Genomic DNA, 24,030 nt, shown 5'->3' on the forward strand with positions numbered 1-24,030 from the left:
AATTATCTTTTGCTTTTTGCAGGTCAGATTTTGGATAATAACACAAAAGACCTTAAGTTTGTATTCACTAATCTAACACCATTTACAAAGTATGACGTGTATGTTGCGGCTGAAACCAGTGCAGGGATTGGACCCAAGTCAGATATTTCAGTATTCACTCCTCCAGAAGGTAAGAACACCTCCTCTAGTGTGTTAATGAAAATTTTATTGCATCGGTTAAACATTGTATTAGAAGCTATTTGGTTGATATTTACCTAATTCATGTTATTTCCTTATCAGATTACTACCTAGCGCATTCTGAACATGTGTTCCTTAGAACACTAAACCCGTAGCATGCTTCATAATAAGAGGGACCAAAGATCAACATTACATGCAGTATCAGCCTGCATAATTCACAAGGAATAGTACTGGCAAAATCTCAAGAATACTTAAACAAGTGAACACATTTAACATGGTTTAAACCACATTATTTAATGTTGACTCTATCTTCCCACAAAATAACGTTCAGAGAAATCCACGTATCCCACAATGTCTATAACAAAGTATATTTATAATCAAAAGGATATTCTAAGGAAGTGAGGATTTCTGGAAGGTGCATAATATAAATTTACCAGAATATACTGAAATTATTTTTAAAAGTTTCTCCTGAAGAAATTTTTTATTTGTATATATTAAATGTCACAGTCTGAGGCGAACTGTAGTGTTTAAAAAAACGTTACCATGCCATTTCACAACCTGTTTTCTGGGCCCACACCAAACTTGCTCAATGCCTTCATTTCTATTTAGATATTGTAATTATTTAGGAGAATACAATAATTTTTTTACAGTCACACTAACACTTGAAAAAGTTTTCAGTTTTTGTTTATGTGAGAGCTAACATACAGTAACTTGTGAATTAAGTACACAGTGTGCACACATGCACGTGTATAAACACACACACACACACACACACACACACACACACACACACGAGGCTGGGCATACCTTCATCAGATAAATCATTCACGTGTTTCACCATGAGAGGGCAGCAACTATTAGGGAATTTTGTACTTCTCCCCCATTTCAAAGAACAACCCTTGATAATATTTTGCTATTGAAAGAACGTAAAAATTATGTTACATCGATTTCAAATGAAAATTCTAATGTGTATATGGTTTCAATACACAGGTTAAAAAAGAGACGCACGCTCATTAACAAAATGCTCTCATTTTTTCATATCAAAACTTTTTCCATTGTATTTCTATCAGAAGAGTCTTAGCATTGTACGTCTTCTCAATTAGACCTGAAATTTCTCCCACCTCCACCTAAACCTGCTCTTAAGCATTTTCAAGAAATCTAGACAGATTTATGGATGGCTGTCAAACACCACAGAGCAATCTGGCCTGCGTCATACTTAGAGCCCTTGAATTTGGTCTTTTCTCAACCAACCCAACTGACCAATTTCTATTCTCATGTTATGCAATTAAATAAATTCAGTCTTCTTTCAAGCCAAGCTGATTTTGGTGCTCCTAAACTGAATCCACAATTTAAGATTTTTGTTTTATTGTCATCATTCTTGGCCTACAGTATCTGACCAAAATAGGGAAATAGATAATACATTGCCACATACAGTGCCATTTTGTTTATTTGGGATATTGTTTAAGCATTTATTTCCCTTTCTTTATATCTGTACTTTTTATTGACAAAATAATAAGTAGAATTTTAAGGACATTGTTCAACATATTTCACGTGGGTTATTTTTCACACCAAGTTATTTTGAATATCTGACTCTACTTGCCCTGTGTAACAAGCAGTGTATCCTAAGTTTTATCCTACTGCCTCCTGAACTACTCACCATGCAGACCACATCCAGGTGGCTTCCAGGAGAACCCACTGGCAACAGGTGGGTTTCTCTAAGGGCAGGCGTGGCACAGTTCTTACCTCTGCATGCCTGCTTCTCCATGGAGTTCTCAGGGAGTTTCAGTGGAATGCTGGGGCAAATGCAGTGAATGTAGACTCTGACAGCACTAATTAATCCTGGTCCTACTAATTAAAACTTTGCCATAAAGGAATCTTTAGATTATATGAGAACAATCTAATAATTCATTAGAACTATATACTGTCAAGTAAAATTTATACCTTAGTTTTAGATTATTCTTTTTATTCATTAATACAACAGGGTTCTTTGTATTCTAATTAAAGTTACTCAATTTATTATTTTCTCCATATTTAAAAGTAGTCTATAGTCTATTTAAAAAATTAATTAGGACCAGCTTTTAAATTAATATATTTTAAAATAACTAGGGTTCTAACAAATCTCCAGATATTCATAGAAAAATATTGAATTGATTTCTTATAGAAAATATATGCTATCACATTTTAATGAGGCTGATTTCTCTAATACTGAGAATCATATGGTCCATGGTCTACTTTGATTATCAAAGAAAATCAACATGATGTTGTTAAAGCAGTTATCCTATGTATTTCATAATGTTTCTACATAGCCGTTAATATTTTACTGAGCAGATTTCTACATAGGCATGAAGAAGAGATGGTTTTGGAAAAAATGATAATTTAATAATCTCTAATGCTATAAAACATCATAGTTGCCTATTCCAAAATGAGGTAATCTGCTGAATATAACATAGGCAACAGAATTTTCTTATTATTTGTATCGGGATTAAAGAAACTTAAGTAAATTTTGTTGCTTCAATATCCCCTAAAACTTCTCTGCCACTAGTGTCAAATATCTTTTAAGGAGGTTAACATCATTCCTTAAAAGCAAACAAAGTATTGAAATCCATATTTACTCCATAAATAGATATTGGAAGTGAAGACATTTGTCCTTAGTAGTTTCAATTTGCTACTTTCTGCCAATAGTAGCAACATCTTTGTAGGGAGATCACTGAGAAACTCTGAACTTTGTGTTTTTCAGGATTCTCCGTGACTTTTATTTTTCAGTAGATTTTTGCAAAATTCACTTCTAATGGAAGTTTAATTTGCTAGATAATGGCAGGCTTATTTTAATGTATTTTCTCTACCCTACTGCCGTTCGTCTCCATTTCGCTTTTTTCTAAGAATTTTTCATTTGCAAACTCCAAATCATTTGGAATATATTTTTACCAATCATATGTGTACTCTGTTTCCCATTTCTTAGTAAAATTTATAGGTGTATTGACTTGAAAATGATTCTTAGGTCATCCCCATGGACAACACCTTCATAATTGATGCTGAACCATGAATAATTGCTTTGTGTGTTTGATTTTCTTTAGTTAATTTGGTATCAATATTAAAGAAGTTTGATCTAATCCACACTTCTCTGGTTTCCCCATAAGAATTTGTGGTGTAACATATCAAGTATCTTTCTAAAGACAAGATACAATGCTGTCTACTCCATTTCCTTTATCCCCTAAGCTTTTTCTTCTTTCATAAAAAAAAGAGACAGCCTTAGAATCATTCTTACACAAGTTTGGGGTACATTTTTAGGGTAACATAGAACCACTTAAAGTTGGATTGTAACTTTAGGCATTAGTGTCATGGGGCAATACTTACTAAGTTATATTGAAAAGTATAAATCAAAAGATAGAGAAACAGTATCTGCTACTATTTTTAGGTTTGGCTAACAGAATAAGAGAGTACATTTTAAATATACTGCTGTACTGGGTAATGTTTGGTATCCTACTACATTATTATGTTATATCACATGGGACTGACCATTTCACTTATTTTATAGTAGGCAGGGTTTAGTTATCTGATTAATCTGATCAATGTACTTATTAAACTGGCTTTTTCAGTTAAGATTCTACATGTGTTCAAATTAGATGGAAAAGTGCCAGGTCTCTTCTTTGATTTAGGTTATGCAATACTGAGAGTTTGTCTACATAGCAACCCCAAAATAAAATGTCAAAGCAAGGTGGAATTGGAGTTTTGCTATTTAAATAGCTGTGTTGTTCTTACACTACATGGTTAATTAGAAAGGTCCTCCACTCTTGAAAAATGTATATTGGCATATATGATGATAGAAACATAAGCCTTAGGAACAGTGTATGTTAATGAAATAAAACGTGTAAGAGGTGACCTATGCAAAAGATTTTATCTGTTTTATTCCTTCCTCTATCCTCAAGCGCCTAGAACAGTGACTGTATGATGAGTCCTCAGTCTGTTGAATGATGAATGAATCAATCAGTGATTATAGGGTTCTAGCCTAGAACTCTTCCTCAGTCTTTCAAAGGTCAAACTATTTTTCCTTCAGATTTGAACACCTTTGGGGAAGTCAATCTAAAGAGTTATCCTTCTATATAGAGATATACCAAAATGTTTTTAGAAAAGGAGATGCAAATGGCAAATTATAGGTGTACCCATGTTATGTTTATTTCAGTTTTGAGCACAGGTTATACCTATACTGGACACTGGAATTTCTTTTTTTTTTTTTCCTGGTACGCGGGCCTCTCACCCTTGTGGCCTCTCCCGTTGCGGAGCACAGGCTCCAGACGCGCAGGCTCAGTGGCCATGGCTCACGGGCCCAGCCGCTTCGCAGCATGTGGGATCTTCGCGGACCGTGGCACGAACCCGTGTCCCCTGCATCGGCAGGCAGCCTCTTAACCACTGCGCCACCAGGGAAGCCCATGGACACTGGAAATTTGACTGCAGTAATCAGATATGCTCTTAGTCCAGAATTCATCCATCTAGCCATTAACTAGTCAACAAACATTTAGAAATATTTACATTGTTATAATCTCCAGGGAGATATTTTTACTGATTACTTCATAGAGACAAAGAAAAAAAAACAACTTTTAATCTACTGGATAAAATACTACATGGTTACAGGAGCTTACTACATGGTTAACTTAAGCATAATTAGGTTCATTAATTATAATAATATTTATGGGAGTTGTGACATTAATTTTCAGTTCCTTTTTGTTATCTTAAAGGAGAACAGAGTCATTCTTCATTTGTATTATACCCCCAATATGTCTTTCTTCTAACTGGAATTTGGTAAACCTGTACTACTGTGAAATATCTCAGCTTAGGGAAATAGGGAAATGAGGGAAATGAATTTAATGTGTGACCACGTCCTAATCATAAAGGACAATATTTTTACATCTCATTTTCTCTTTCTTGAACCAACATATTATAAAGTCTTTTGAATTTGTTCCTAACTTTGTATAGTGATAGGAAAGTTTTAATCACACGGATTTTATAGATAGGGAAACTAAAGGTGGAGGGGTGAATTGGTTATTTATAATCACACAATGAACTATAGACAGAAAGTGGACAAGTGCCCAGAGCAAGTTTACTCATGGTTCATTACTCCTGTGGCCCTGGGAGGTTTCCTAGAGGTTGCTCTTGGTGACATACATAGATACTTACATACATACATACATTCATTCATTCATTCATTTATTTAGTGATTTTATACTTTTATACATTACAAAATTATTATCACTTGATGACTTTCTAACTAGAATTTACTTCTTGCTTTATCTTAAACCGATTGTCAGTTTTTCTCTCTTTTTCTTTACTGTTGCAAAGAGTGAGGGCATCTGAGATTTGAGATTCACATAATTAATTTGTAAAATCAGCAGGAAAATATCAATCAACTCTTCAAACAATTTAATGTAATGAATTAAAATTTGCCTAATTGATTTTTACCAACTACATGTAATTTCATTCATGGTATTCTGGATGTTATTTTTTGGTATGTTGTAATTTTTATAAAGTCTTCAGGATTTCTACTGGGCATTTATCAATCATAAACAACTTTCCCTGGGGAGTTTTTATTAATTAATTTGTTTTGAACAAATGTTGTGACATTTTGATTTGGGAAAATTATTCCATGTTATTCTGTTTCTTGTGGACATTTTGAGAACAACGTGTAGAAATTTAAATATCTGTATATTTTAAACGATCAGATACAAATTTAATAATTAATAAATTGTTTTAGTCTGTTTTCTAATAGAATTGCTTATATATCTTCAATCGTGAACTAAGAATTAAGGGAATTTTTAAAAATTTGAGAATGTATTTTTAAATTTCCCTTTTCTTATTCTTTTTTTAGTTCCAGGTACAGTATTTGATTTGCAAGTTGCAGAAGTAGAAGCCACAGAAATAAGCATTACTTGGAAGAAACCACGACAACCAAATGGAATCATTAACCAATATCGAGTGAAAGTATTAGTTTCTGAGACAGGAGTAATATTGGAGAATACTTTGCTCACAGGAAAAGATGAGGTATTGCACTTTAATTTCTTATCTTGGGGAGCCCTTTCTACTTGGTTTTGGCCCTGATAACTTGGAAGATTTGCCAACATGCAAACATAAAATATTTGACGAGCTTCAGAGTACAAAATGAAGTAAATTTAGGCTATGTTGATAATCTAGCTCATCATATTTCATTTTAGGACATACATTATTAGTTAAGTGCTATTATGTTTTTTCAGCAATGAAAAATGTTAATTGAGGAATTAAGCAGGACTAAAGGTACTTCCATAAGTGAATATTATTATGGTAATTAAGTTAATGAATTGTTTGGAAACTCCTGTTATGATTTAAGTACTCCTTCTAAGGCTGTGCTTGTCATTTGGAATAGTTGCCAACGAAAGGCACAGTAATTTTAGTAGCTGTTGTTGACAAATGATTTGACCTACTTAGAAAGCCAGATTTCTCAAAGCTGCCTCATTTAAAAACAAACAAACAATATACATTTGATTAAAGAAATCAAATAAATAAAAGAGATGAAATCATTTCATAGATATAAAATAAGAGGACAATGTTTGCTTCCGTTCACACCGGGAGTCTTTTTTCCCCCTTTGTTTCTGTTAGGAAGCAGTGATTTTCCTTCACTGTCTTCATTCACCTCATCCAGCCAGCTGTTCACCTGTGAGTTCCCTCTAAAACTGCAGACTAGTTGTATCCAGATATTGGTGGCTCCTGGGGCTCACAAAAATTAAATATACTTGGGACCAGTGAGTGTAGCAATCTCTGTACCTTAGAGGTACTACCTGATGGTTATTCAGTAATTAGGTTCCACTCCTTTGGTCCAGAATCACTGTTTTTTCCTATCTACACATATATTACCTATTCTATTTCTAGTCCCAGCTCTCCTCCATTTCTGACATCTACCTGAAAGTTGACCTCACTGTGTGCTTAATGCATTCTGGCCACCCAGGACTTATTACTCCAAGTCGTTTGACATCTCTGGCCCAGGGTTAAATTTTAATCCAATGTTGACTCCATTCCTCTGTGCAAAAATGTTGAGTTATGATTTCTCTGATACTTTAGTTGACAACTCAGGCAAAGGGCAAAAGCTTAATCCTCTGCTCCTGCTGAGAAGGCCTTAAATTAGATACTTCACTATTTTAGGACTGGGTGACAGATCTCTCACTTGTAATGACATCTACTGAATGGCAAGCCACACCTCTTTTTCTCTTGAAAATAAGAGATTGTGGAACGACTTCTTTGTTATTCTGCCTGTATCTATATGATCTGTGGTCTCCGTGACATAGTAGAGAGAACATGAGCTTTGGTACTGTACAGATCTGGGCTTATATCCTAATTTGGTCACTTACTGGGCTGTACAGCAGAAAGGTTAAGTGCATGGACCTAGGAGGAAATATGCTTGGGTTTAAACCTTGGTTTTGCCTGTAGTGATGGTTTAACCTTGAGAAAGTAGGCTTGACCTCTCTGAACTTCAGTTTCCTCTTCTCTAAGATAGGGACTCTAAGAGTCCCTATAACACAGGATTGTTAATGAAGGTTTAGTGGGTTAATGTGTGTAAAGAGCTTAGAACTATACCTGGCATATGGTAAGTTTGGTGCTAAATAATTGTGACCTGTTGTGATTATCAGTCATGGCACTGGACCTTTCACCCTCATTGGGACTCAATATTAGTTTCCTTAGGTCTCAATAAAAGGAGACATTATACTTCTCTTTATTTCTGTGATTGTATCTTTCTTCATTAGATCAGGCGCTTTATTGATATTTCTGCTTCCCCATGTGATTGGTGTTTGGGTTCACCTTTCAAGAGGTTGACATATGGCAGAGGCTCTAAATCCAAATGAACCAGGGTCCTAGACCGGGCTCTGCCCTTTTCTAGATCTATGACCTTGGTCAAGTCAACTTTTGGAGACTTGCTGCCCTTACTTTTAAAGCAGAGCTTATATACCCACCTTATACGATGAGGAATAAAGGAGATAACAGATAAAACCTCTGGCTTAGTGTATTCATTTTTTATCATCTTCCTTGACCTTGATGTAGGATAAGGACTCTTCTATTCAGTCTTCAACTTCTCAGAGTATAGCCTCCACACCCTGTCTCAAGAATTGTTTAAATCCTTGAAATCTTGTTAGAAGTCACCAGTGGCCTCCTAAATGTCAGATAAGGTGGTAATATAGTTTTAGCCGTCCTCATCTTCCCTGTCTCCTCCAAAATCCATTCGTTTACCTCCTACTCTCCAGCTTTTGATACAACCATTTTCTCCCTAATACTTGCTGCACTTTCATATACTGTGACTATGCAAAAATTTTGGCCTTGTGCAATGAAAAATGAATAAAATAAAAAAGCTAGCTCTTTTACGATTTTCTAGCTTCTTCATTATAAGGATATTGCAGAGAGTTCTGTTTTCAGCCATGTCATTACACTTTTTTTTTGATAACCGCACAGTTTCAATCACTGCTTCCTATTTTCATGACTCTTTTGCCTTGTTTTCCATGATGATTTTTCTCTCTGACACTCTGCATCCCTAATTCGAATCATTTGTGGTGAAGTTCTGCCAGGGCTCATCACATTTGAACTCATAAAACAGAACAAAACAAAACAAGCATCCTTTGGGGGATAACAGGACTTGGTTCTTGATTGAAAGGAGGAGATGAAGTTGGAATGAAGAAGAGGTACTAGACAGAGGTTCTGGGACAGTGATGGGGGCATATAAAGTTTCCCACAGGACACAAGAAGAAAGTCTGTAAAGGCAATTAATAGTTTTAGTGGTCAAGAACAAGGCCTGGAGAGAGGCTGACGTGAAACCCAGATACTAAATAACACTTAGAATTCCTAACCCCTTGGACTGGGCACACCACAGATCTCTGATCTGAAGGTCATTGTCTAAGCATTTGGAAGGCTTTCATGGCTACTACGTTAATTTTCCATTGTTGTATAACAATTTGCCACAAGCTTAAAACAACTCACATTTATCATCTCACAGTTTCTGTGGGTCAGGAATCCAGACAGCTTAGATGGGTTCCCTACTTAGGGTCTCATACAGCTGCAGTTAAGTGGCTTACTGTCCTGTGTTCTCATCTGGAGCCTTGACTAGGGAAGAATCTACTTCTAGGCTCATGTAGAATTTTGGCATATTTCATTTCCTTTTGATTGTAGAACTGAGGGCCTTGGATTCTTTCTGGCCCTTTGACTAGAGACTACCCTTAGCTCTAGCTCATAGGGATCCCCCACATTTTCTTGCTACAAAACTTTCCTAGCGTGGCCATTTACCTCATCAAGCCAGCGGGGAGAGTCTGTATAATATAACTGTGGGAGTGACATCACATCACCATTGGTTAGATGCAAACCACAGTTCCCGCCCAAGAGGAAGGGATTATACAAAAGCATGAACAACAGGAGGTAGGGATAGTGGAGGGATCACGAGAGAGGCCATCCACTGTAGTCTCTCCACTGTTTTGTGTTTCACGCGTCTATGAGAATAATCCTTCCAGATATAAGTATATTACTTAAACTAAAAAAGTAACTAAATAAAAAATGAGAATGGCCTGGGAATGGGAATATGCATCTATTTAAGTAATCTAGCTTTTCTGTCGTAGCAGAAAGTCAGTTGATGCTGTCTAAAGTAAGTGAGCCTTAACAGAACAGTATAAGCATGCTATCTAGTGATTTTAGAAGTAACGCCATAAGAACTGAAAACAGAAACGATTAAAGGTGTTGCTTCCAATAAATATACAAATATTGAATCATTATGTTGTACACTTGAAAGTAATATGATATATGTCAGTTATATCTCAATTAAAATAAACAAACGATTTCAAAATCTCAAAAAAATGTAGCTTCTGGAGTGTAAGACTTGCAACTGGAAAAGTACAGACAAGGAAGTATTTCCATTGTAAATCCTTCATCACCTCTTGCATTTTTAGCCATGTGCATATATCATGATGATTACACTTTTAAAAAAGTATTAAAATATAATCATCCTATGCTAGGCTTGACCTGATCTCATCATCCTTATTGAAATTTTTTCCAGTGACCTCTCATGAGTTGTTTGTTTCTTCATAAACAGAGGTTATTTAAGCATGCTGAAATACATATAAGATTTTACTCTCAATATTTAAAAACATATTTGAAGAAATACATTAGAAAATTTAATCTCAGCGTTTGAGGACTGTTATTTCAACTTCCAAGCTTATATATGAATGTCATCTATAACATGCCTAATAAATGATTGGGAATCCAGCCTCTGCTAAAATATTTGATCAACTCTGACAATAGGGAATCAACTACTACAAAAGCAGCTCCTGTTCTTTAAGCCTTAAACCATGCTTCCTTATGGTCTCACAGACATGCGTTTATTAGGTAGCTATAAAGTTCTAGGCACTGTGATAGGTCCAGAATATACATAGATAAATAAGAAACTACCCTGTTCTTTAACTGTTTTGGACTGAAATATTCGTCCTCTAGTGTTTACTAGTTTGTCCCATCTCTCCTCTATAGACCCACACAGTAGCTTATAATGACTTTGAGTTTGCGATTTGCAACCAGGAAAATGTGTTCCAACCCCACCTCTGCTATGACTAGCTTTGTGAACTTGAACAGATGACTGTAAAATGGAGATAATAATATCTTTCCCTTTAGGTTATAATGAAGTGATATCACATGGGAAAAAGTATTTAGCACTGTACTTGATACACAGTAGCTTTAAATGTTAGTCTCTGCAGTAGTAATAACAGTGCACAGTGATTTAACTTTTTATCATTTGAAGATAATGGTCATGGCTTCCCTAAGGCTTAACATCCTCAGGTTCTCATCAGTCATGGTTTCCAGGTCCTTCATATTATTGATAACTCTTCTGTGTATATTTTCCAATTTGTCAATGAGCCTCTTTCTCAGCTGAACACAATATTCTATATGTAGTTTGACTAGAGCCAAACTGAGCAGAATTATTTTCTCCTTTTGTGTAAACTTTCTACTTCTGTCAATGCAAAGAATAAATCTAATTTCTTTGGGAGACTCATTCTGCTGAGACAGAAGTTAGAAAACCCCTAAAGTCATCTCTCCATGGATTGCTCTCTGGCTGAGTTTCACACTAAAATCTCATCCTGTACTTGTTACTCTAATCGAACCCTGGGACATTTTATCCCCAAAGACACTGCTTTGCTATGTAGTGTTACAGATTTCTGAGATTTGTATAGATACATCCTTTCATCCAACCTGTTTCTCAAGTATATCAGTGTTTGTCAGTGATGAGCATGAGAAGAAAGCCAGCTAAATGCTTGGACAGTTGCTTCAGATTGAGGCTGAGGACAGGACTTGAAGGTAGTTAAGGAATGCTTGAGACAAGTTTACTTCATTGATTATTAGGAACATAAATAGAATCAAGTCTTAGGGATTTATCACCCAAATAATGTGCAGAATGATATAGTATCCATTAGAGGTTTCCAAACATATGCTAATTGTAAACTTCTTTTTACCACTGGTTGATAATAGCACAAATCATATTATAGTTTATAATAAAATAGAGAAGCATTTCTTAAGAATAAGTCAAAATTTTCATTAATTCAATTGAGCAGATTTCTAGTGAGTGGAAGTTGATAGATGTACTAGAGTTTTTTTCTTTTCTTTTTTAAAATCACATTAATTATAATGAAGACTGTTACATGCAGAATCAGGTTGGTTTATTCAGGTGGATTAGGAACTTAACTCTGAAGACTTCTAATTCTTTCACATAAATTCTGAAGATTCCTAAGTAGCATCTGAGAAGCTTTTCATGTTGATGAATTGTGACATTGCCTAACTCAGTTGTCCTCAACCAGGGGCACTTTTGCTCTCCAGGAGACATTTGGCAATCTCTGAAGACAGCTTTCACTGTCACTACTGGGAAGATGCTTCTAGTGGGTAGGGACCAGGGATGCTGCTATACTTCCTGCAATGCCCTGGACAGCTCCTTATAACAAAAAATTATCTAACACAGAATGTTATTACTGCTGAGGTTGAGAATGCTGGACTAACTCAATGAGTCCAAGCTTTTGGGAGTTGTGATGGGCCTTTATTCCCTTCTATATCCCTCATTTCCACTCCTACTTCTCAGCCCCTTCTCATTACCCTCTTAAGTTCTGGTTCTTTCCCATCATTTTTGCTCTTAAAATTCTTTATTTTTCATCCTTTGAAAAACCTAATGCTTAATACCTTTTTAGAGAGGCAAAGTGTGGGAAATATTCACAACATGGCACACTTGGTGATAATTAGTAACATTCTGGGTTTTTACAAAACCAATGTTCAAATCATTTGTAGTTAGGGAGGGTCTTTCCAATGAATTCGGGAAAATTCAGATAGAATTAACTCAGGTCAGCTCTTAGGCTGGAACAGCAGTTTGTCAACAGAGATGCTTAACTTAGTTAATTGATAGGATACGATGGTTTAACTCTCAAAAGCTTATCTGACATTGGTATAAAATATGAGAGATTTAATGCAAAATCATAGTTCAGGGGAAATTCTTTGTATTACCCCGTCGTACCCTTTATAAAGTGCTTTGTACCCTGGATTCTCAAAGGGTGGCTGATTGATAGTGGAAACAGCTGTGTGGTTCAGGCATAAACTATTGACTGGACTACCAGAGCATCTCTGAATTATGTGTTTGTGATTCATGCCTTCTCTGATTTCCCAGTGGAGACAGAGCTGAAGTGTGCCTTGAAAGATGGAAGAGCTTTAGTTTGTTCCATATAGGGTTCCTTATCCAGAGTGCTTTATCACAATATTCTTAGAGTAAATCTTATTGGTATCTCCCTACTTTTTATCACAATACTTTTCTGGCTAAAGATGTAACAAGATTTAGATAATTTTATTTTATAAATATCATTTGGAGAACTAGAGATATCCTTGCATCTTTTCTCCATTTTTTTTATTTTTCAGAAAAGTTAATATTTAAATGAGCTGTCTTTGTAGCTAGTTAAATAAGTAAACTGCCTTAAAATTTCTTGCCTTCCCGATATTTTTCCTGAGTACTACTTTTTTAACGATACTAAGTGCTTTATGTTAATAAGGAATTAAAAGCCTGTTTTTGGCTCGCGGAGTAAACACAATCCCAAAACATGTAAGATAATTAAAACACAGGTGTACCAAAATTTTATAAATAAATAAAACCTATACTATGAATTAATTACAAATTCTGAGGGTACGAGAGCAGGGAGTCGAGAAGGAATAGAATAATTTTCTTTTTTAAAAAAAGGGTTTGGAGTGAGTTTTGAAACTGAACTTGAAAAGGAATTGACAAAAAGAGAGTAGTTCTTGCAACAGTTTCTTTTTTTCCCAAAACTATTTCATTTTGGAAAATTTTGAACTGGTATAAATGGAGAAAAAAAGAGTATTATGAACTGTGTCCCCATTAACCCATCACCTGGATTCAGTAATTATCAGCATGCTGCCATTCTTGCCCCAGCTGTCTCTTGTTGCTGTTGATGCTGGCTATTTTGAAATAAATTCCAGACTTCATATCTTTTTGCTCTTACATGCTTAAGTATGGATTCCTACAAGACATGGACATTTTAATTTATTCAATAATTCCATTACCACAATTGACACAATTACTGATATTGTCTTGGTACCATCTGAAACGTAGACCATATTCAAATTTTCTCATTCTCTTTCAGTCCGTTATGTGGGAAAGAAAGGAGAGAGTCCTCTTGTTGTCCCAACATAAAACTCTACTGTGTATATCTGTAATCTGCTCCTGATACTTTGTTTTCATTATTTGCCACTTCGGTGAACTCGACACTTGTAAGATACGTTATGGCATCTAGGAACAATCACAGTTACCCAAAATATTCCTTAAATCCAGAGCCTTGGAGAGGTCTGCCTTGAACTCTGAAAATTATTGCTATGTAATTTTGTTCATGTCTGTAACTTCTCTCGATGATAGATTAAACTATTATTAGTGATATGTATCTACCAGGCATGCAGGCTGCTCACACCTCGTATACAAATGAAGACATATAGATGGCAAAGCAAAACACATATTAATAAAGCAGTAAGCCTAGAACACTTATTTTTGGGGGGTGAGCAGTTAAAATATTTTAGTCATGAAACCTTTGCATGAGGATGTCTAATTTTACCATAAAGAAGCTAACTTAAGTCAGAAACGAATTATCTCCTTTTCCCCACAATACAGTATTGGTCTCTTAAGATATGGAATTGATCACAATCGGTACAGTGACGCAGGATTTTAGTAGCTTCAGAGTGAAATCTTGGAATGTGAAAGAGACAGCAGTCATGGAAATAATATTATTTTTTAAAAAACCGTGATTCCAGAATTACTAGTTTTTGAAACTAGTCCTTGAATGAAGCCATTATTAACATAACTGTCACGAGCAGTCTTTGTAAATATCTGTTTTCAATTGCAGTATATAAAAGGCCCCATGGCTCCAGAAACTGTGAACATAGTAGAGTCAATGGCAGGATTATTTGAGGGTTCAGCAGAGATGTCTTCTGACCTGTACTCGATTGCTTCAGTTATGTATAGCAGTCATCCACATCATAACTTTCCTGTGAGGAGTAGAGCTGAAGACCAGCCTTCAGCAGTTGGTAGGTACATTTCTTTTGTTGTTGTTCTGTGAAATGTATTTAAACCACCAGTACTAGCTAGCACAGATATGAACCTTAGCTGGGAGTTCAACCCAATTATTAATGGTCCATGGGCTGGAGTCAGATTTTTTCTTCTTTAACTGTCGGATAACCTCATACAGCAAATGGAAATGCCACACAGGCAGGAGCTGGCCCCTCCTAACCCATCTGACCTTCCTTGGAGAGAAAGTAGCACCCTAGAGTCTCTAGCCAAGCTGCATAGACAATCAGTTATTACAGTTGCCAAAGCAGGTGTGATGGGAAGGGATTAACATATCTTCAAATCATTTACAGGCCTCACACTCTCTGCAGTTTTTGACTAATAGGTTTTCAAATGTCACTGAAGGTAAATAGGTCAGAAAGTTACAACTCTAGTGCATGGGGTGATAAACAGGTGTAGGTGACCCCAATGATGTGGTGATGTCATTAGTGTATACACTTGCTCTTCAGGGTCAATGGATCTTACTGTCTCTAAAAAGAGAATGTCATATATAGCAAATTAAAAATACTTGGTTAGAAGACACAAATCTAAATTATCTCTCTGGTTTTTCTAAAATGCTAAGTGAGAAAAAAATTTTTTTCTTACTGCTTTTTCTTTGATTTGTTCCGTTCCAAATTAAAAGTGTTATATTATTTTATTGATGATGGAATTAGGCAGAAGTATCACATTGCATTTAATATATGTTTATTTCATTCATTGATCTGTTTTTCCTGAGCAAAGAAGACTTAATTTTTAGAAGACACTAAAAATTAGAGGCCCATGATTTCTGATGTAGATGTTTCCTTAAATACTTTGTTTGGCCTAAATGCTAATGAACATTGTAAGCGCAAGTTCTAAAAAACTAACATTTTCTGAAATCCTTGTCCAGACATATTTATGTGGCAGTTTTATAAGCATGCTTGCTTTAAATCACTAATGGATTTAGCAAATATGTGGCGAATTTTGAGTCCAAATAAAACCTTATTTCTATGATTTTCAAATTATAATGCAGCATTGACTTACAATATTTAAATTTGTTATTATTGCCTAATGGTCTTTTCAGAAAAAACTCCTAGCCTGTCTTTTTTAGAAAGTTAGATTTTCTCAAAACACTAATCTCTTGTTCCAGGATAGTGTATAACAACTAGCAAAACTATATTATGATCACAAACTATTTATATATATTGTTGGGGTATATTTGGCATATTTATTATTAATTATATATCTACCTTTCATATAAAGGATTACATGGAGAGATTAATGAATAATGTGAAATTGGGTTTAAAATTTCACTGTGTGAGCAAGAATGATCTTGATCACAAAGCCAAACATTTTTTAAAAACTGATTTCAAATAGGAACTTCAAGGAATCAGTATATCGCTGACATTGCTGCTGAACAGCTGTCTTACGTTATCAGGAGACTTGTACCTTTCACTGAGCACATGATTAGTGTATCTGCTTTCACCATCATGGGAGAAGGACCACCAACGGTTCTCAATGTTAGGACACGTGAGCAAGGTAAGAATGTGTTTCCTTTGAAATAATTACCTGCAAATATTGCTCTTGTACACTGTAATACTTTTCTTTTCATTCATATTAATTGTTCACTCTTCTTCTCAAGTGCCAAGCTCCATTCAAGTTATAAAGTATAAAAACATTAGTTCTTCATCTATTTTGTTATATTGGGATCCTCCAGAATATCCTAATGGAAAAATAACTCATTATACAATTTATGCAATGGAACTGGATACGAACAGAGCATTCCAGATGACTACTATAGATAACAGCTTTCTCATAACAGGTAGAACAAAGTTTTGTTTCGACATTCTTTTCCTGATGGAAAATACACATCTCTCTATGCCGTTAAACACAGCAGGGCACGTGTTGCATCATTCCAGATTTTGTTGTGCTGTGCTCCCATGGATATCTTGAAAAATACTTGCAGAAATCACTTGATTAGATGTGTTTTTCTTTAACTATAGTTGTCTGCAAATAAAGTCATCAGATAACAGGTATCCTAAGAATATACTCTTAACCTAGGGGATTTTATGCCTGGTGCATCAATATAACTCAGTATTGATGGCTTGATTGTATGTGCCAATCAGCTGAAGTAATTGAGCTGACATGGTGTTTGTGCCAAATCAACTGTACTCCTTGCAGTGTGCCAAAAATGATTTCTTCAGCCTCAGATGATCGCCTTAATATTTTAGGAAAAAACTAAAACGTCATCAAGATGGAAAGGCTCTCATCCCAAGGAAGTTTGGGAGATTGGGATTATAAGGAGGCTGATTTAGAGAACCAGTCTCCCAGAGAAGTTATTTTCACTAATCCTGTGTTAAATGGCACTAACACAAGAATATTATTTTAAGGACTTTAAACAAATTGCCTGTTGTCCTTATAGGGTTAAAGAAATATACAAAATATAAAATGAGAGTGGCCGCCTCAACCAGTGTTGGAGAAAGTTCTTTGTCCGAAGCAAATGACATCTTTGTGAGAACTCCAGAAGATGGTAAGAGTATCGGGTGCAGTTTTAATAAAAAGAAGCAAATGGTGTTGCATGCTTATTGCCATCTACCTCATGCTGCCTTTAGTGTCTGAAGTAATAAGCATGAAAAAATACATGTATTTAAAGTTTTGTTTTTTTCCCCCCAGAACCAGAATCATCACCTCAAGATGTTGAGGTTATTGATGTTACTGCTAGTGAAATAAGTTTGAAGTGGTCACCACCTGCGAAACCCAATGGGATTATTGTTGCTTATGAAGTGCTTTATAAAAATATAGATGCCTTATTCATGAAGAACACCTCAACAACAAGCATAATTTTAAGAGACTTAAAACCTTACACCCTCTATAACATTTCTGTAAGGTCATATACCAGATTTGGTCATGGCAATCAGTTATCTTTACTCTCTGTAAGGACTTCTGAGACTGGTAAGTTTTTGTTTGTTTAATACATAGTAAGGAAGTAAACATGGCTGATAATTGCCATATTGTTTATATTTTACATAACCTAAAGTCTGTCATTCTGTTTTGTATAATCCAGGAATTTATATGCTCTTTCTGGTAAAGTGTGGGAAAAGACTTGCTGTGCAAATTTTTTTAAGTCTGATTTACATATAAGGGAACTCCAGAATAAAAATCAGTGATTTTTTTTTTTCAAATGAAATACCTTGAGGGCTTCCCTGGTGGCGCAGTGGTTGAGAGTCCGCCTGCCGATGCAGGGGACACGGGTTCGTGCCCAGGTCCGGGAAGATCCCACATGCCGTGGAGCGGCTGGGCCCGTGAGCCATGGCCGCTGAGCCTGCGTGTCCGGAGCCTGTGCTCCGCGACAGGAGAGGCCACAGCAGTGAGAGGCCCGCGTACCGCAAAAAAAAAAAAAAAAAAAAATGAAATACCTTGAGAAATCAAAGGTCTTTTCAGTGTACCTATAAATTTGGTTGCTTTCAAATTAGGTAATAGCAGAGACACGTTCATAAGAGTAGACTCCTATACTATATATAATCTATATACATTCTCTATACGTCCATATACATCTACCTATAGATATAGATGTATCTATATTTATACATATATATGTATAGATTACATATATGTAAAGCTGAATGTAAGTGTATATCTATAGATGTACATAGAGCCTATATATATAAATTCTATACATATATATGTACGTGTGTGTATAGACGCATACATATATCTACATACATTCTTTTTTAAAAAATATATTTATTTATTTTTGGCTGCGTTGGGTCTTTGTTGCTGCGTGCAGGCTTTCTCTAGTTGTGGCTAGCGGGGGCTACTCTTTGTTGTGGTGCATGGGCTTCTCATTGCAGTGGCTTCTCTTGTTGTGGAGCACAGGCTTTGGGCGCGCGGCCTTTAGTAGTTGTAGTGCATGGGCTCAGTAGTTGCGGCTCACGGGCTCTAGAGTGCAGGCTCAATAGTTGTGGCGCACAGGCTTAGTTTCTCCGTGGCATGTGGGATCTTCCCGGACCAGGGCTCAAACGCGTGTCCCCTGCATTGGCAGGCAGATTTTTCTTTTCTTTTTTTTTTTTTTTTTTGAGGTACGCAGGCCTCACTCTTGGGGCCTCTCCCGTTGCGGAGCACAGGCTCCGGATGCGCAGGCCCAACAGCCATGGCTCATGGGCCCAGCCGCTCCGCGGCATGTGGGATCTTCCCGGATCGGGGCACGAACCCGTGTCCCCTGCATCGGCAGGCGGACTCTCAACCACTGCGCCACCAGCGAAGCCCAGTAGACAGATTCTTAACCACTGCCCCACGAAGGAAGTCCCTACATTCTTTTTTTTTGGTAATTAAACTTGTTTTTATTTAGAAATTGTAATATCAGTTATGTTAACATAGTACATAAGCCATCTCAAAGTTGGATAACATAAACTCTTTTTAAAAATAGAGAAAAATAAGTTTACTTTAAATATATTTTAAATAAAAATAATTTGATTATTTTGGGAATATATTCTTTGATGAAGCTGTTATAGTCTATATACATTCTTGAGGTATGTGTATAGACAGAGGTGCAGAGTCTGAGCACAGAAAGGACGTGCCTGGAGAAGCCTTCCAGAGGAGGTAGCATTTGACCTGAGTCTTAAGGAGTCGGTGGAATGGACATTATAGAGGTTGTTGGGTGGCCAGGGGATGTATCCCATATAAAGGAAATAACGCAAGCAAAGAGTTAATTGTGTTTCAGTGATGCAAGAGCAAATAGCACAAAGCACGACATTTGCCTGATGACCTTAGTGCACTGTTTGTATTATGTTTATAGTCATATATTTTGCAGCATCACTTTTAGGCCAACTCCGTAAAGTTACTGTTTCATCCCTGCATTGTAAAAAATAAATATTTATTGATTGCCTAGATACTGGCTGAACCATATGGAGTTGCTATTCCTATATGTCATAATTGGCCAAATATCAACAATTTCTTCTGATTCAGACAGATGCTATAGGTGAGGCCTTGTCCCTGACCTTGAGGAACTAGGAATCTAGTAAAGTGGCTTACCTTTGAGCAAAAGTATCCTCTTCAGACTGGTCACAGAAATTAATAAGATTGACCATAGAGGATGACAGTAGTTGTAATGGCAGGAATAAGAGTGTAATGAAAAGAACATTTTTTATTATTATAAGTTATCCATTATAGTGCAATTTAATTGATATATATATTGGCATGCTTCATTACTTTTATAAATATTGTACTTAAAATAAATATTTTTGAGAAAAATATCTTACTCTACCTGGTTTCATTTTACACCATGTCAAGGAATGAAGCATATTTTAAGTACCTGCAACATACCATTGTGGGCTCTTCTATTGGCTTTCACAAAAATTGCCTTTTTAATTCCAGAATAAAGCAATAAGGTATTATTATCTTCATTCCTAATGATAAACTGAGGTCTGAGAAGTTCATCCTTGCAACAAATATTCAACAAATAATTTACAGTATACCAACCCTTACTGGGCTATATTAGCACTGTAAAAGAAAATGAATTTCCACCCTCCTAAAGTTAATATAAATTACTGGGTGTTTCATAGGCAATGGAATCTACATTAATGACTTTTCCTAGATCATGTTTGCTAAGTTGGACCACCGAGTTCAGTTCTTTTTGAAAAACAGGAAGCTATAATTTTAAGCAGTCTCAAGGTGTCATTTGAAGCAGGATGTGCTCAGGAGCAACTATCTGTTTGCTGCCAGGGCTCAATATTCTTATTAAATACAATAAATACACCCTCTACTCTTACTATAAAAAACAAGATCCCACTTTTCAATATTATTTCATGAGAAATTGAGAGCTATGCTAACTCAGTAATGTGTTAATGCTGCTAATTACAAATAGGAGTACATTATTTGTTCAGATGTTTTATCTTGATTATTTTACTAATGCTTGGAAGTGCAATAGCTGATGTGTGTTTACATGTATACAATGATAGAAAGAATTCAGTGAAGAGAGAAAAACTAAAACTACAACAGAGAGGAAAGAATGTCAAGTCTAAGGTCTGACTAAGTAGACGGAGTGGAATCTAGTGCTGAAGTGGACTGGGTTTTAGAAAGGAGTAAGGAGAGAAGGCAGTTAAAGGAAGAGGGGTGGTAGGAACGTATGTAGTCCTCTTCTGAAGGTTTTTATTTTCTCAATGAAATTAGAAGCAAGTTTATCAGCTTCGAATAAGGAGGGAGAGGAGATATTGGATGTTTGTGGAGAGAGAATATTGTGAAAACATACATAACAGAGGAGACTGAATGAACTAAAAAATAGATAGGTTGCCAAGCAGTGAAAAAGATTGATTTGAGATTTGAGGTTATAAATTAAAGTAAGGCTAGTGAGCATGGAGTGGTATTTTATTCAGACATTTTTAGCTGTTGTATTGCAGATGTAGAACTAGCCCTGAGTTCAGTTTAACCTAAGTTGGAATCTTGCAGGAAAAGTAAGATAGAAAAAGGAGTTTCTGGAGATTGCTAGGGAGTGATTTTAGTGATAGACTGTGGACTCTGACCTGAGTAAGTAGGGAGATGAGGACATAAGGGAGGTGATGGACAGTGAAGGTTTGATGAGGGTCAAAGACTTGTTGGATTGGCAGTACGGGGGTCAGTCAGCTGGAAAGATAGGTGGTTGCCAAAGAGAGGAATACTGACAGTTATAGGTAATGACAAGCCCTCAGGTGTTGCCATGAAAGCTAGTGGTTAAAGTGAGGTGGAGGAAAAGATTATTGAAATTATGGACCTCGACGAATACAGAGTCCACGGAATAGCACAGATCATTTCCATCAGTGTTGACATCTCTGAGAGTGGTAGAGAGGAAGTCAGTCATACAGGTGATAAACTTTTTAAGACGTGTGGAGAAGTGGAAGAGTACCACTAGGTGATTGTCTTAAAGGAGGGGTGACACCTCCAGTTTTTCAGGAAGAAGAAGAATAGATCTGGATATGGCAAAGAAAAGCATAAATACTTGACTTCCAGGCCCTATGGTTATAGGAATGATGAGAGAAAAACAAATAGCTATCTGTTACCCAGGAGTGCTGAGTTGTAGTGTTCTCAAGCAGTTCCAAGATTTCACTTAGAGCCAGAAGGCTAAGAGAGCATTCAGAGTAGTTGTTGAGGATTTTTCTCAATTTAATGGTTTGGCTTGGAAAGATAGTAGAGAAGATTTTGACTCTTTGGGAAGGGATAGTAGGATTATATTGCTGTATATTGCTATATCAAGTTATGTATTGAATTACAGTTCTTCCCAAAATTTTAGAAATATCAACATTCTTATCTCAGTTTTTCCTCTTAAGTCTGCTTTAGATGCAATGCACTTCATAACAGGTAACAGTGGGGGTGAGGGGGTACTGTTTCTACATTTTTAAGGCTTTTGAATTTTCTCTACTAAATTTCTTAGTAGCATTTTTTATATCCGTTGTATTTAGACTACCAATAAAAAAGGTTCTCTTCTTTCTTTTGAAAGGAAAGGACTTATATCAGGACTCTATAATGGCAATAATATGCACATATTTAGTTTATGTTGTTTAACCATCAAGTTAGTCATTATTGTTACTCTTCTATGAAGGCAATTTTAAACCAATATCTTTCCAACTGTGGTCTGTCATCTCCAGCAAATATTTTTCTGCTTAAAGTGCATTGTTTACAGTTTCATCTGTTGAGGTTGCATTGATGGCTTTCTCTCTGTTTTTGATTGTCTGAATATGCTTTTATTTTGTTCTTGTTAATTTTTCTGGGTTTAGAATTCCATTCGTTTTTCAACTGAGGTCACTTTTCTGTCTAATCGTCATTCCTATGTAGATGATCTGTTTTCTTCCTGGTGCTGTTAAGATCTTCTCTTCTTTGGTATTATGTACTTTCACAATGATGTGTCTAAATACGAGTTTTAAAAATTTAATTTATTTATTTTTGGCCGCATTGGATCTTCGTTGCCTCGTGCGAGCTTTCTCTAGTTGTGGGGAGCTGGGGATACTCTTCGTTGCAGTGCGCGGGCTTCTCATTGCGGTGGCTTCTCTTGCTGCGGAGCACAGGCTCTAGGCATGTGGGCTTCAGTAGTTGTAGCACGTGGGCCCAGTAGTTGTGGCTCACGAGCTCTAGAGTGCAGGCTTAGTAGTTGTGGTGCATGCGCTTAGTTGCTTCGCGGCACCTGGGATCTTCCTGGACCAGGACTCGAACCCGTGTCCCCTGAATTGGCAGGCGGATTCTTAACCACTGCACCACCAGGGAAGCCCCTAAATATGATTTTTTTTTTTGCGGTACGCGGGCCTCTCACTGTTGTGGCCTCTCCCGTTGCGGAGCACAGGCTCCAGACGCGCAGGCTCAGTGGCCATGGGTCACAGGTCCAGCCGCTCCGCGGCATGTGGGATCCTCCCGGACCGAGGCACGAACCCGCATCCCCTGCATAGGCAGGCGGACTCCCAACCACTGCGCCACCAGGGAAGCCCCATATGATTTTTTAAAGAAAATTTTGCTTGAGATTTATTGGGATTCCTTGTTCTGAAGCTTGATATCTTTCAACAGTTTTGGTCAATCCCAGCCAATATCCCTTCAAATATTTCTTCTTCCTTTTCTCTACTTTCTTAGACCCCCTTAGTATATCCTTTATGTCTCTTAACTGCCATTTTATATTCTCTACATTTTCTTTCTCTGAGTTACTGTATTCAGTACTGTAGATTTTTTTTGCTAAAATTCTCACTATATCTAATCTGCTTTTTTGTGCATCAAGAGAATTTTAATTTTAGTTATTTTTTTCTGTTGTGCAAGTCCTATTTGGTTCTCTTTCAAGTATGCTTGGTTATTTACATTATTTATTACTAGCTAAAGAATTCATTGCTCATACTTTCAAATGTTTGATTTCTTGAAATAGATTAAACGTTTGTATTTATATTTATTTTTATTCTTTGATAACTTCAGTATCTAAAGTCTGACTGCTGTGTGTGTGTGTGTTTTCCTTTTTCTTTGCTGGCTTTAAGTATTGGTGCCTGATTTGCCTGTGTATTTTGTGACTTTTATCAGTGAGTTCATATTCCTTGAAACTTCATCTGTGGGAAATTTATGTAGACTGAGTTGAAGTTGAGTTTCTTCCAAGAAAATGTGTGTTTGCTTCTGCTAGTTGCTTTTGAGTAATGGCAACTCAAATTCATTTTAATTTATATTCTGAAGTAGAGGTCTTTTCAGGCTATATGGGTAGCATGGATTTAGGCTACATATGCTCATAGGGATAGGCTTAAAGTTCCAAAAATGTGTCATTTTTC

General features: G+C 36.3%; 1 protein-coding gene across 1 annotated transcript in view; it reads left to right on the forward strand.

Moving 5' to 3' along the window:
* The window catches only part of PTPRQ (protein tyrosine phosphatase receptor type Q), a 197,347-nt gene that overhangs the window by 12,626 nt on the left and 160,691 nt on the right, over nt 1-24,030 (forward strand). Inside the window, exons 8-14 of the mRNA XM_004280590.3 lie at nt 23-169; nt 6,038-6,210; nt 14,595-14,775; nt 16,151-16,312; nt 16,416-16,595; nt 17,196-17,303; nt 17,447-17,725. Of these exons, the coding sequence (XP_004280638.2) occupies nt 23-169; nt 6,038-6,210; nt 14,595-14,775; nt 16,151-16,312; nt 16,416-16,595; nt 17,196-17,303; nt 17,447-17,725 (1,230 nt within the window). The remainder of the gene's footprint in view (nt 1-22; nt 170-6,037; nt 6,211-14,594; nt 14,776-16,150; nt 16,313-16,415; nt 16,596-17,195; nt 17,304-17,446; nt 17,726-24,030) is intronic.

Source organism: Orcinus orca, chromosome 11, assembly GCF_937001465.1.
Source record: "Orcinus orca chromosome 11, mOrcOrc1.1, whole genome shotgun sequence".
In the NCBI taxonomy this organism is placed as follows: Eukaryota; Metazoa; Chordata; class Mammalia; order Artiodactyla; family Delphinidae; genus Orcinus; species Orcinus orca.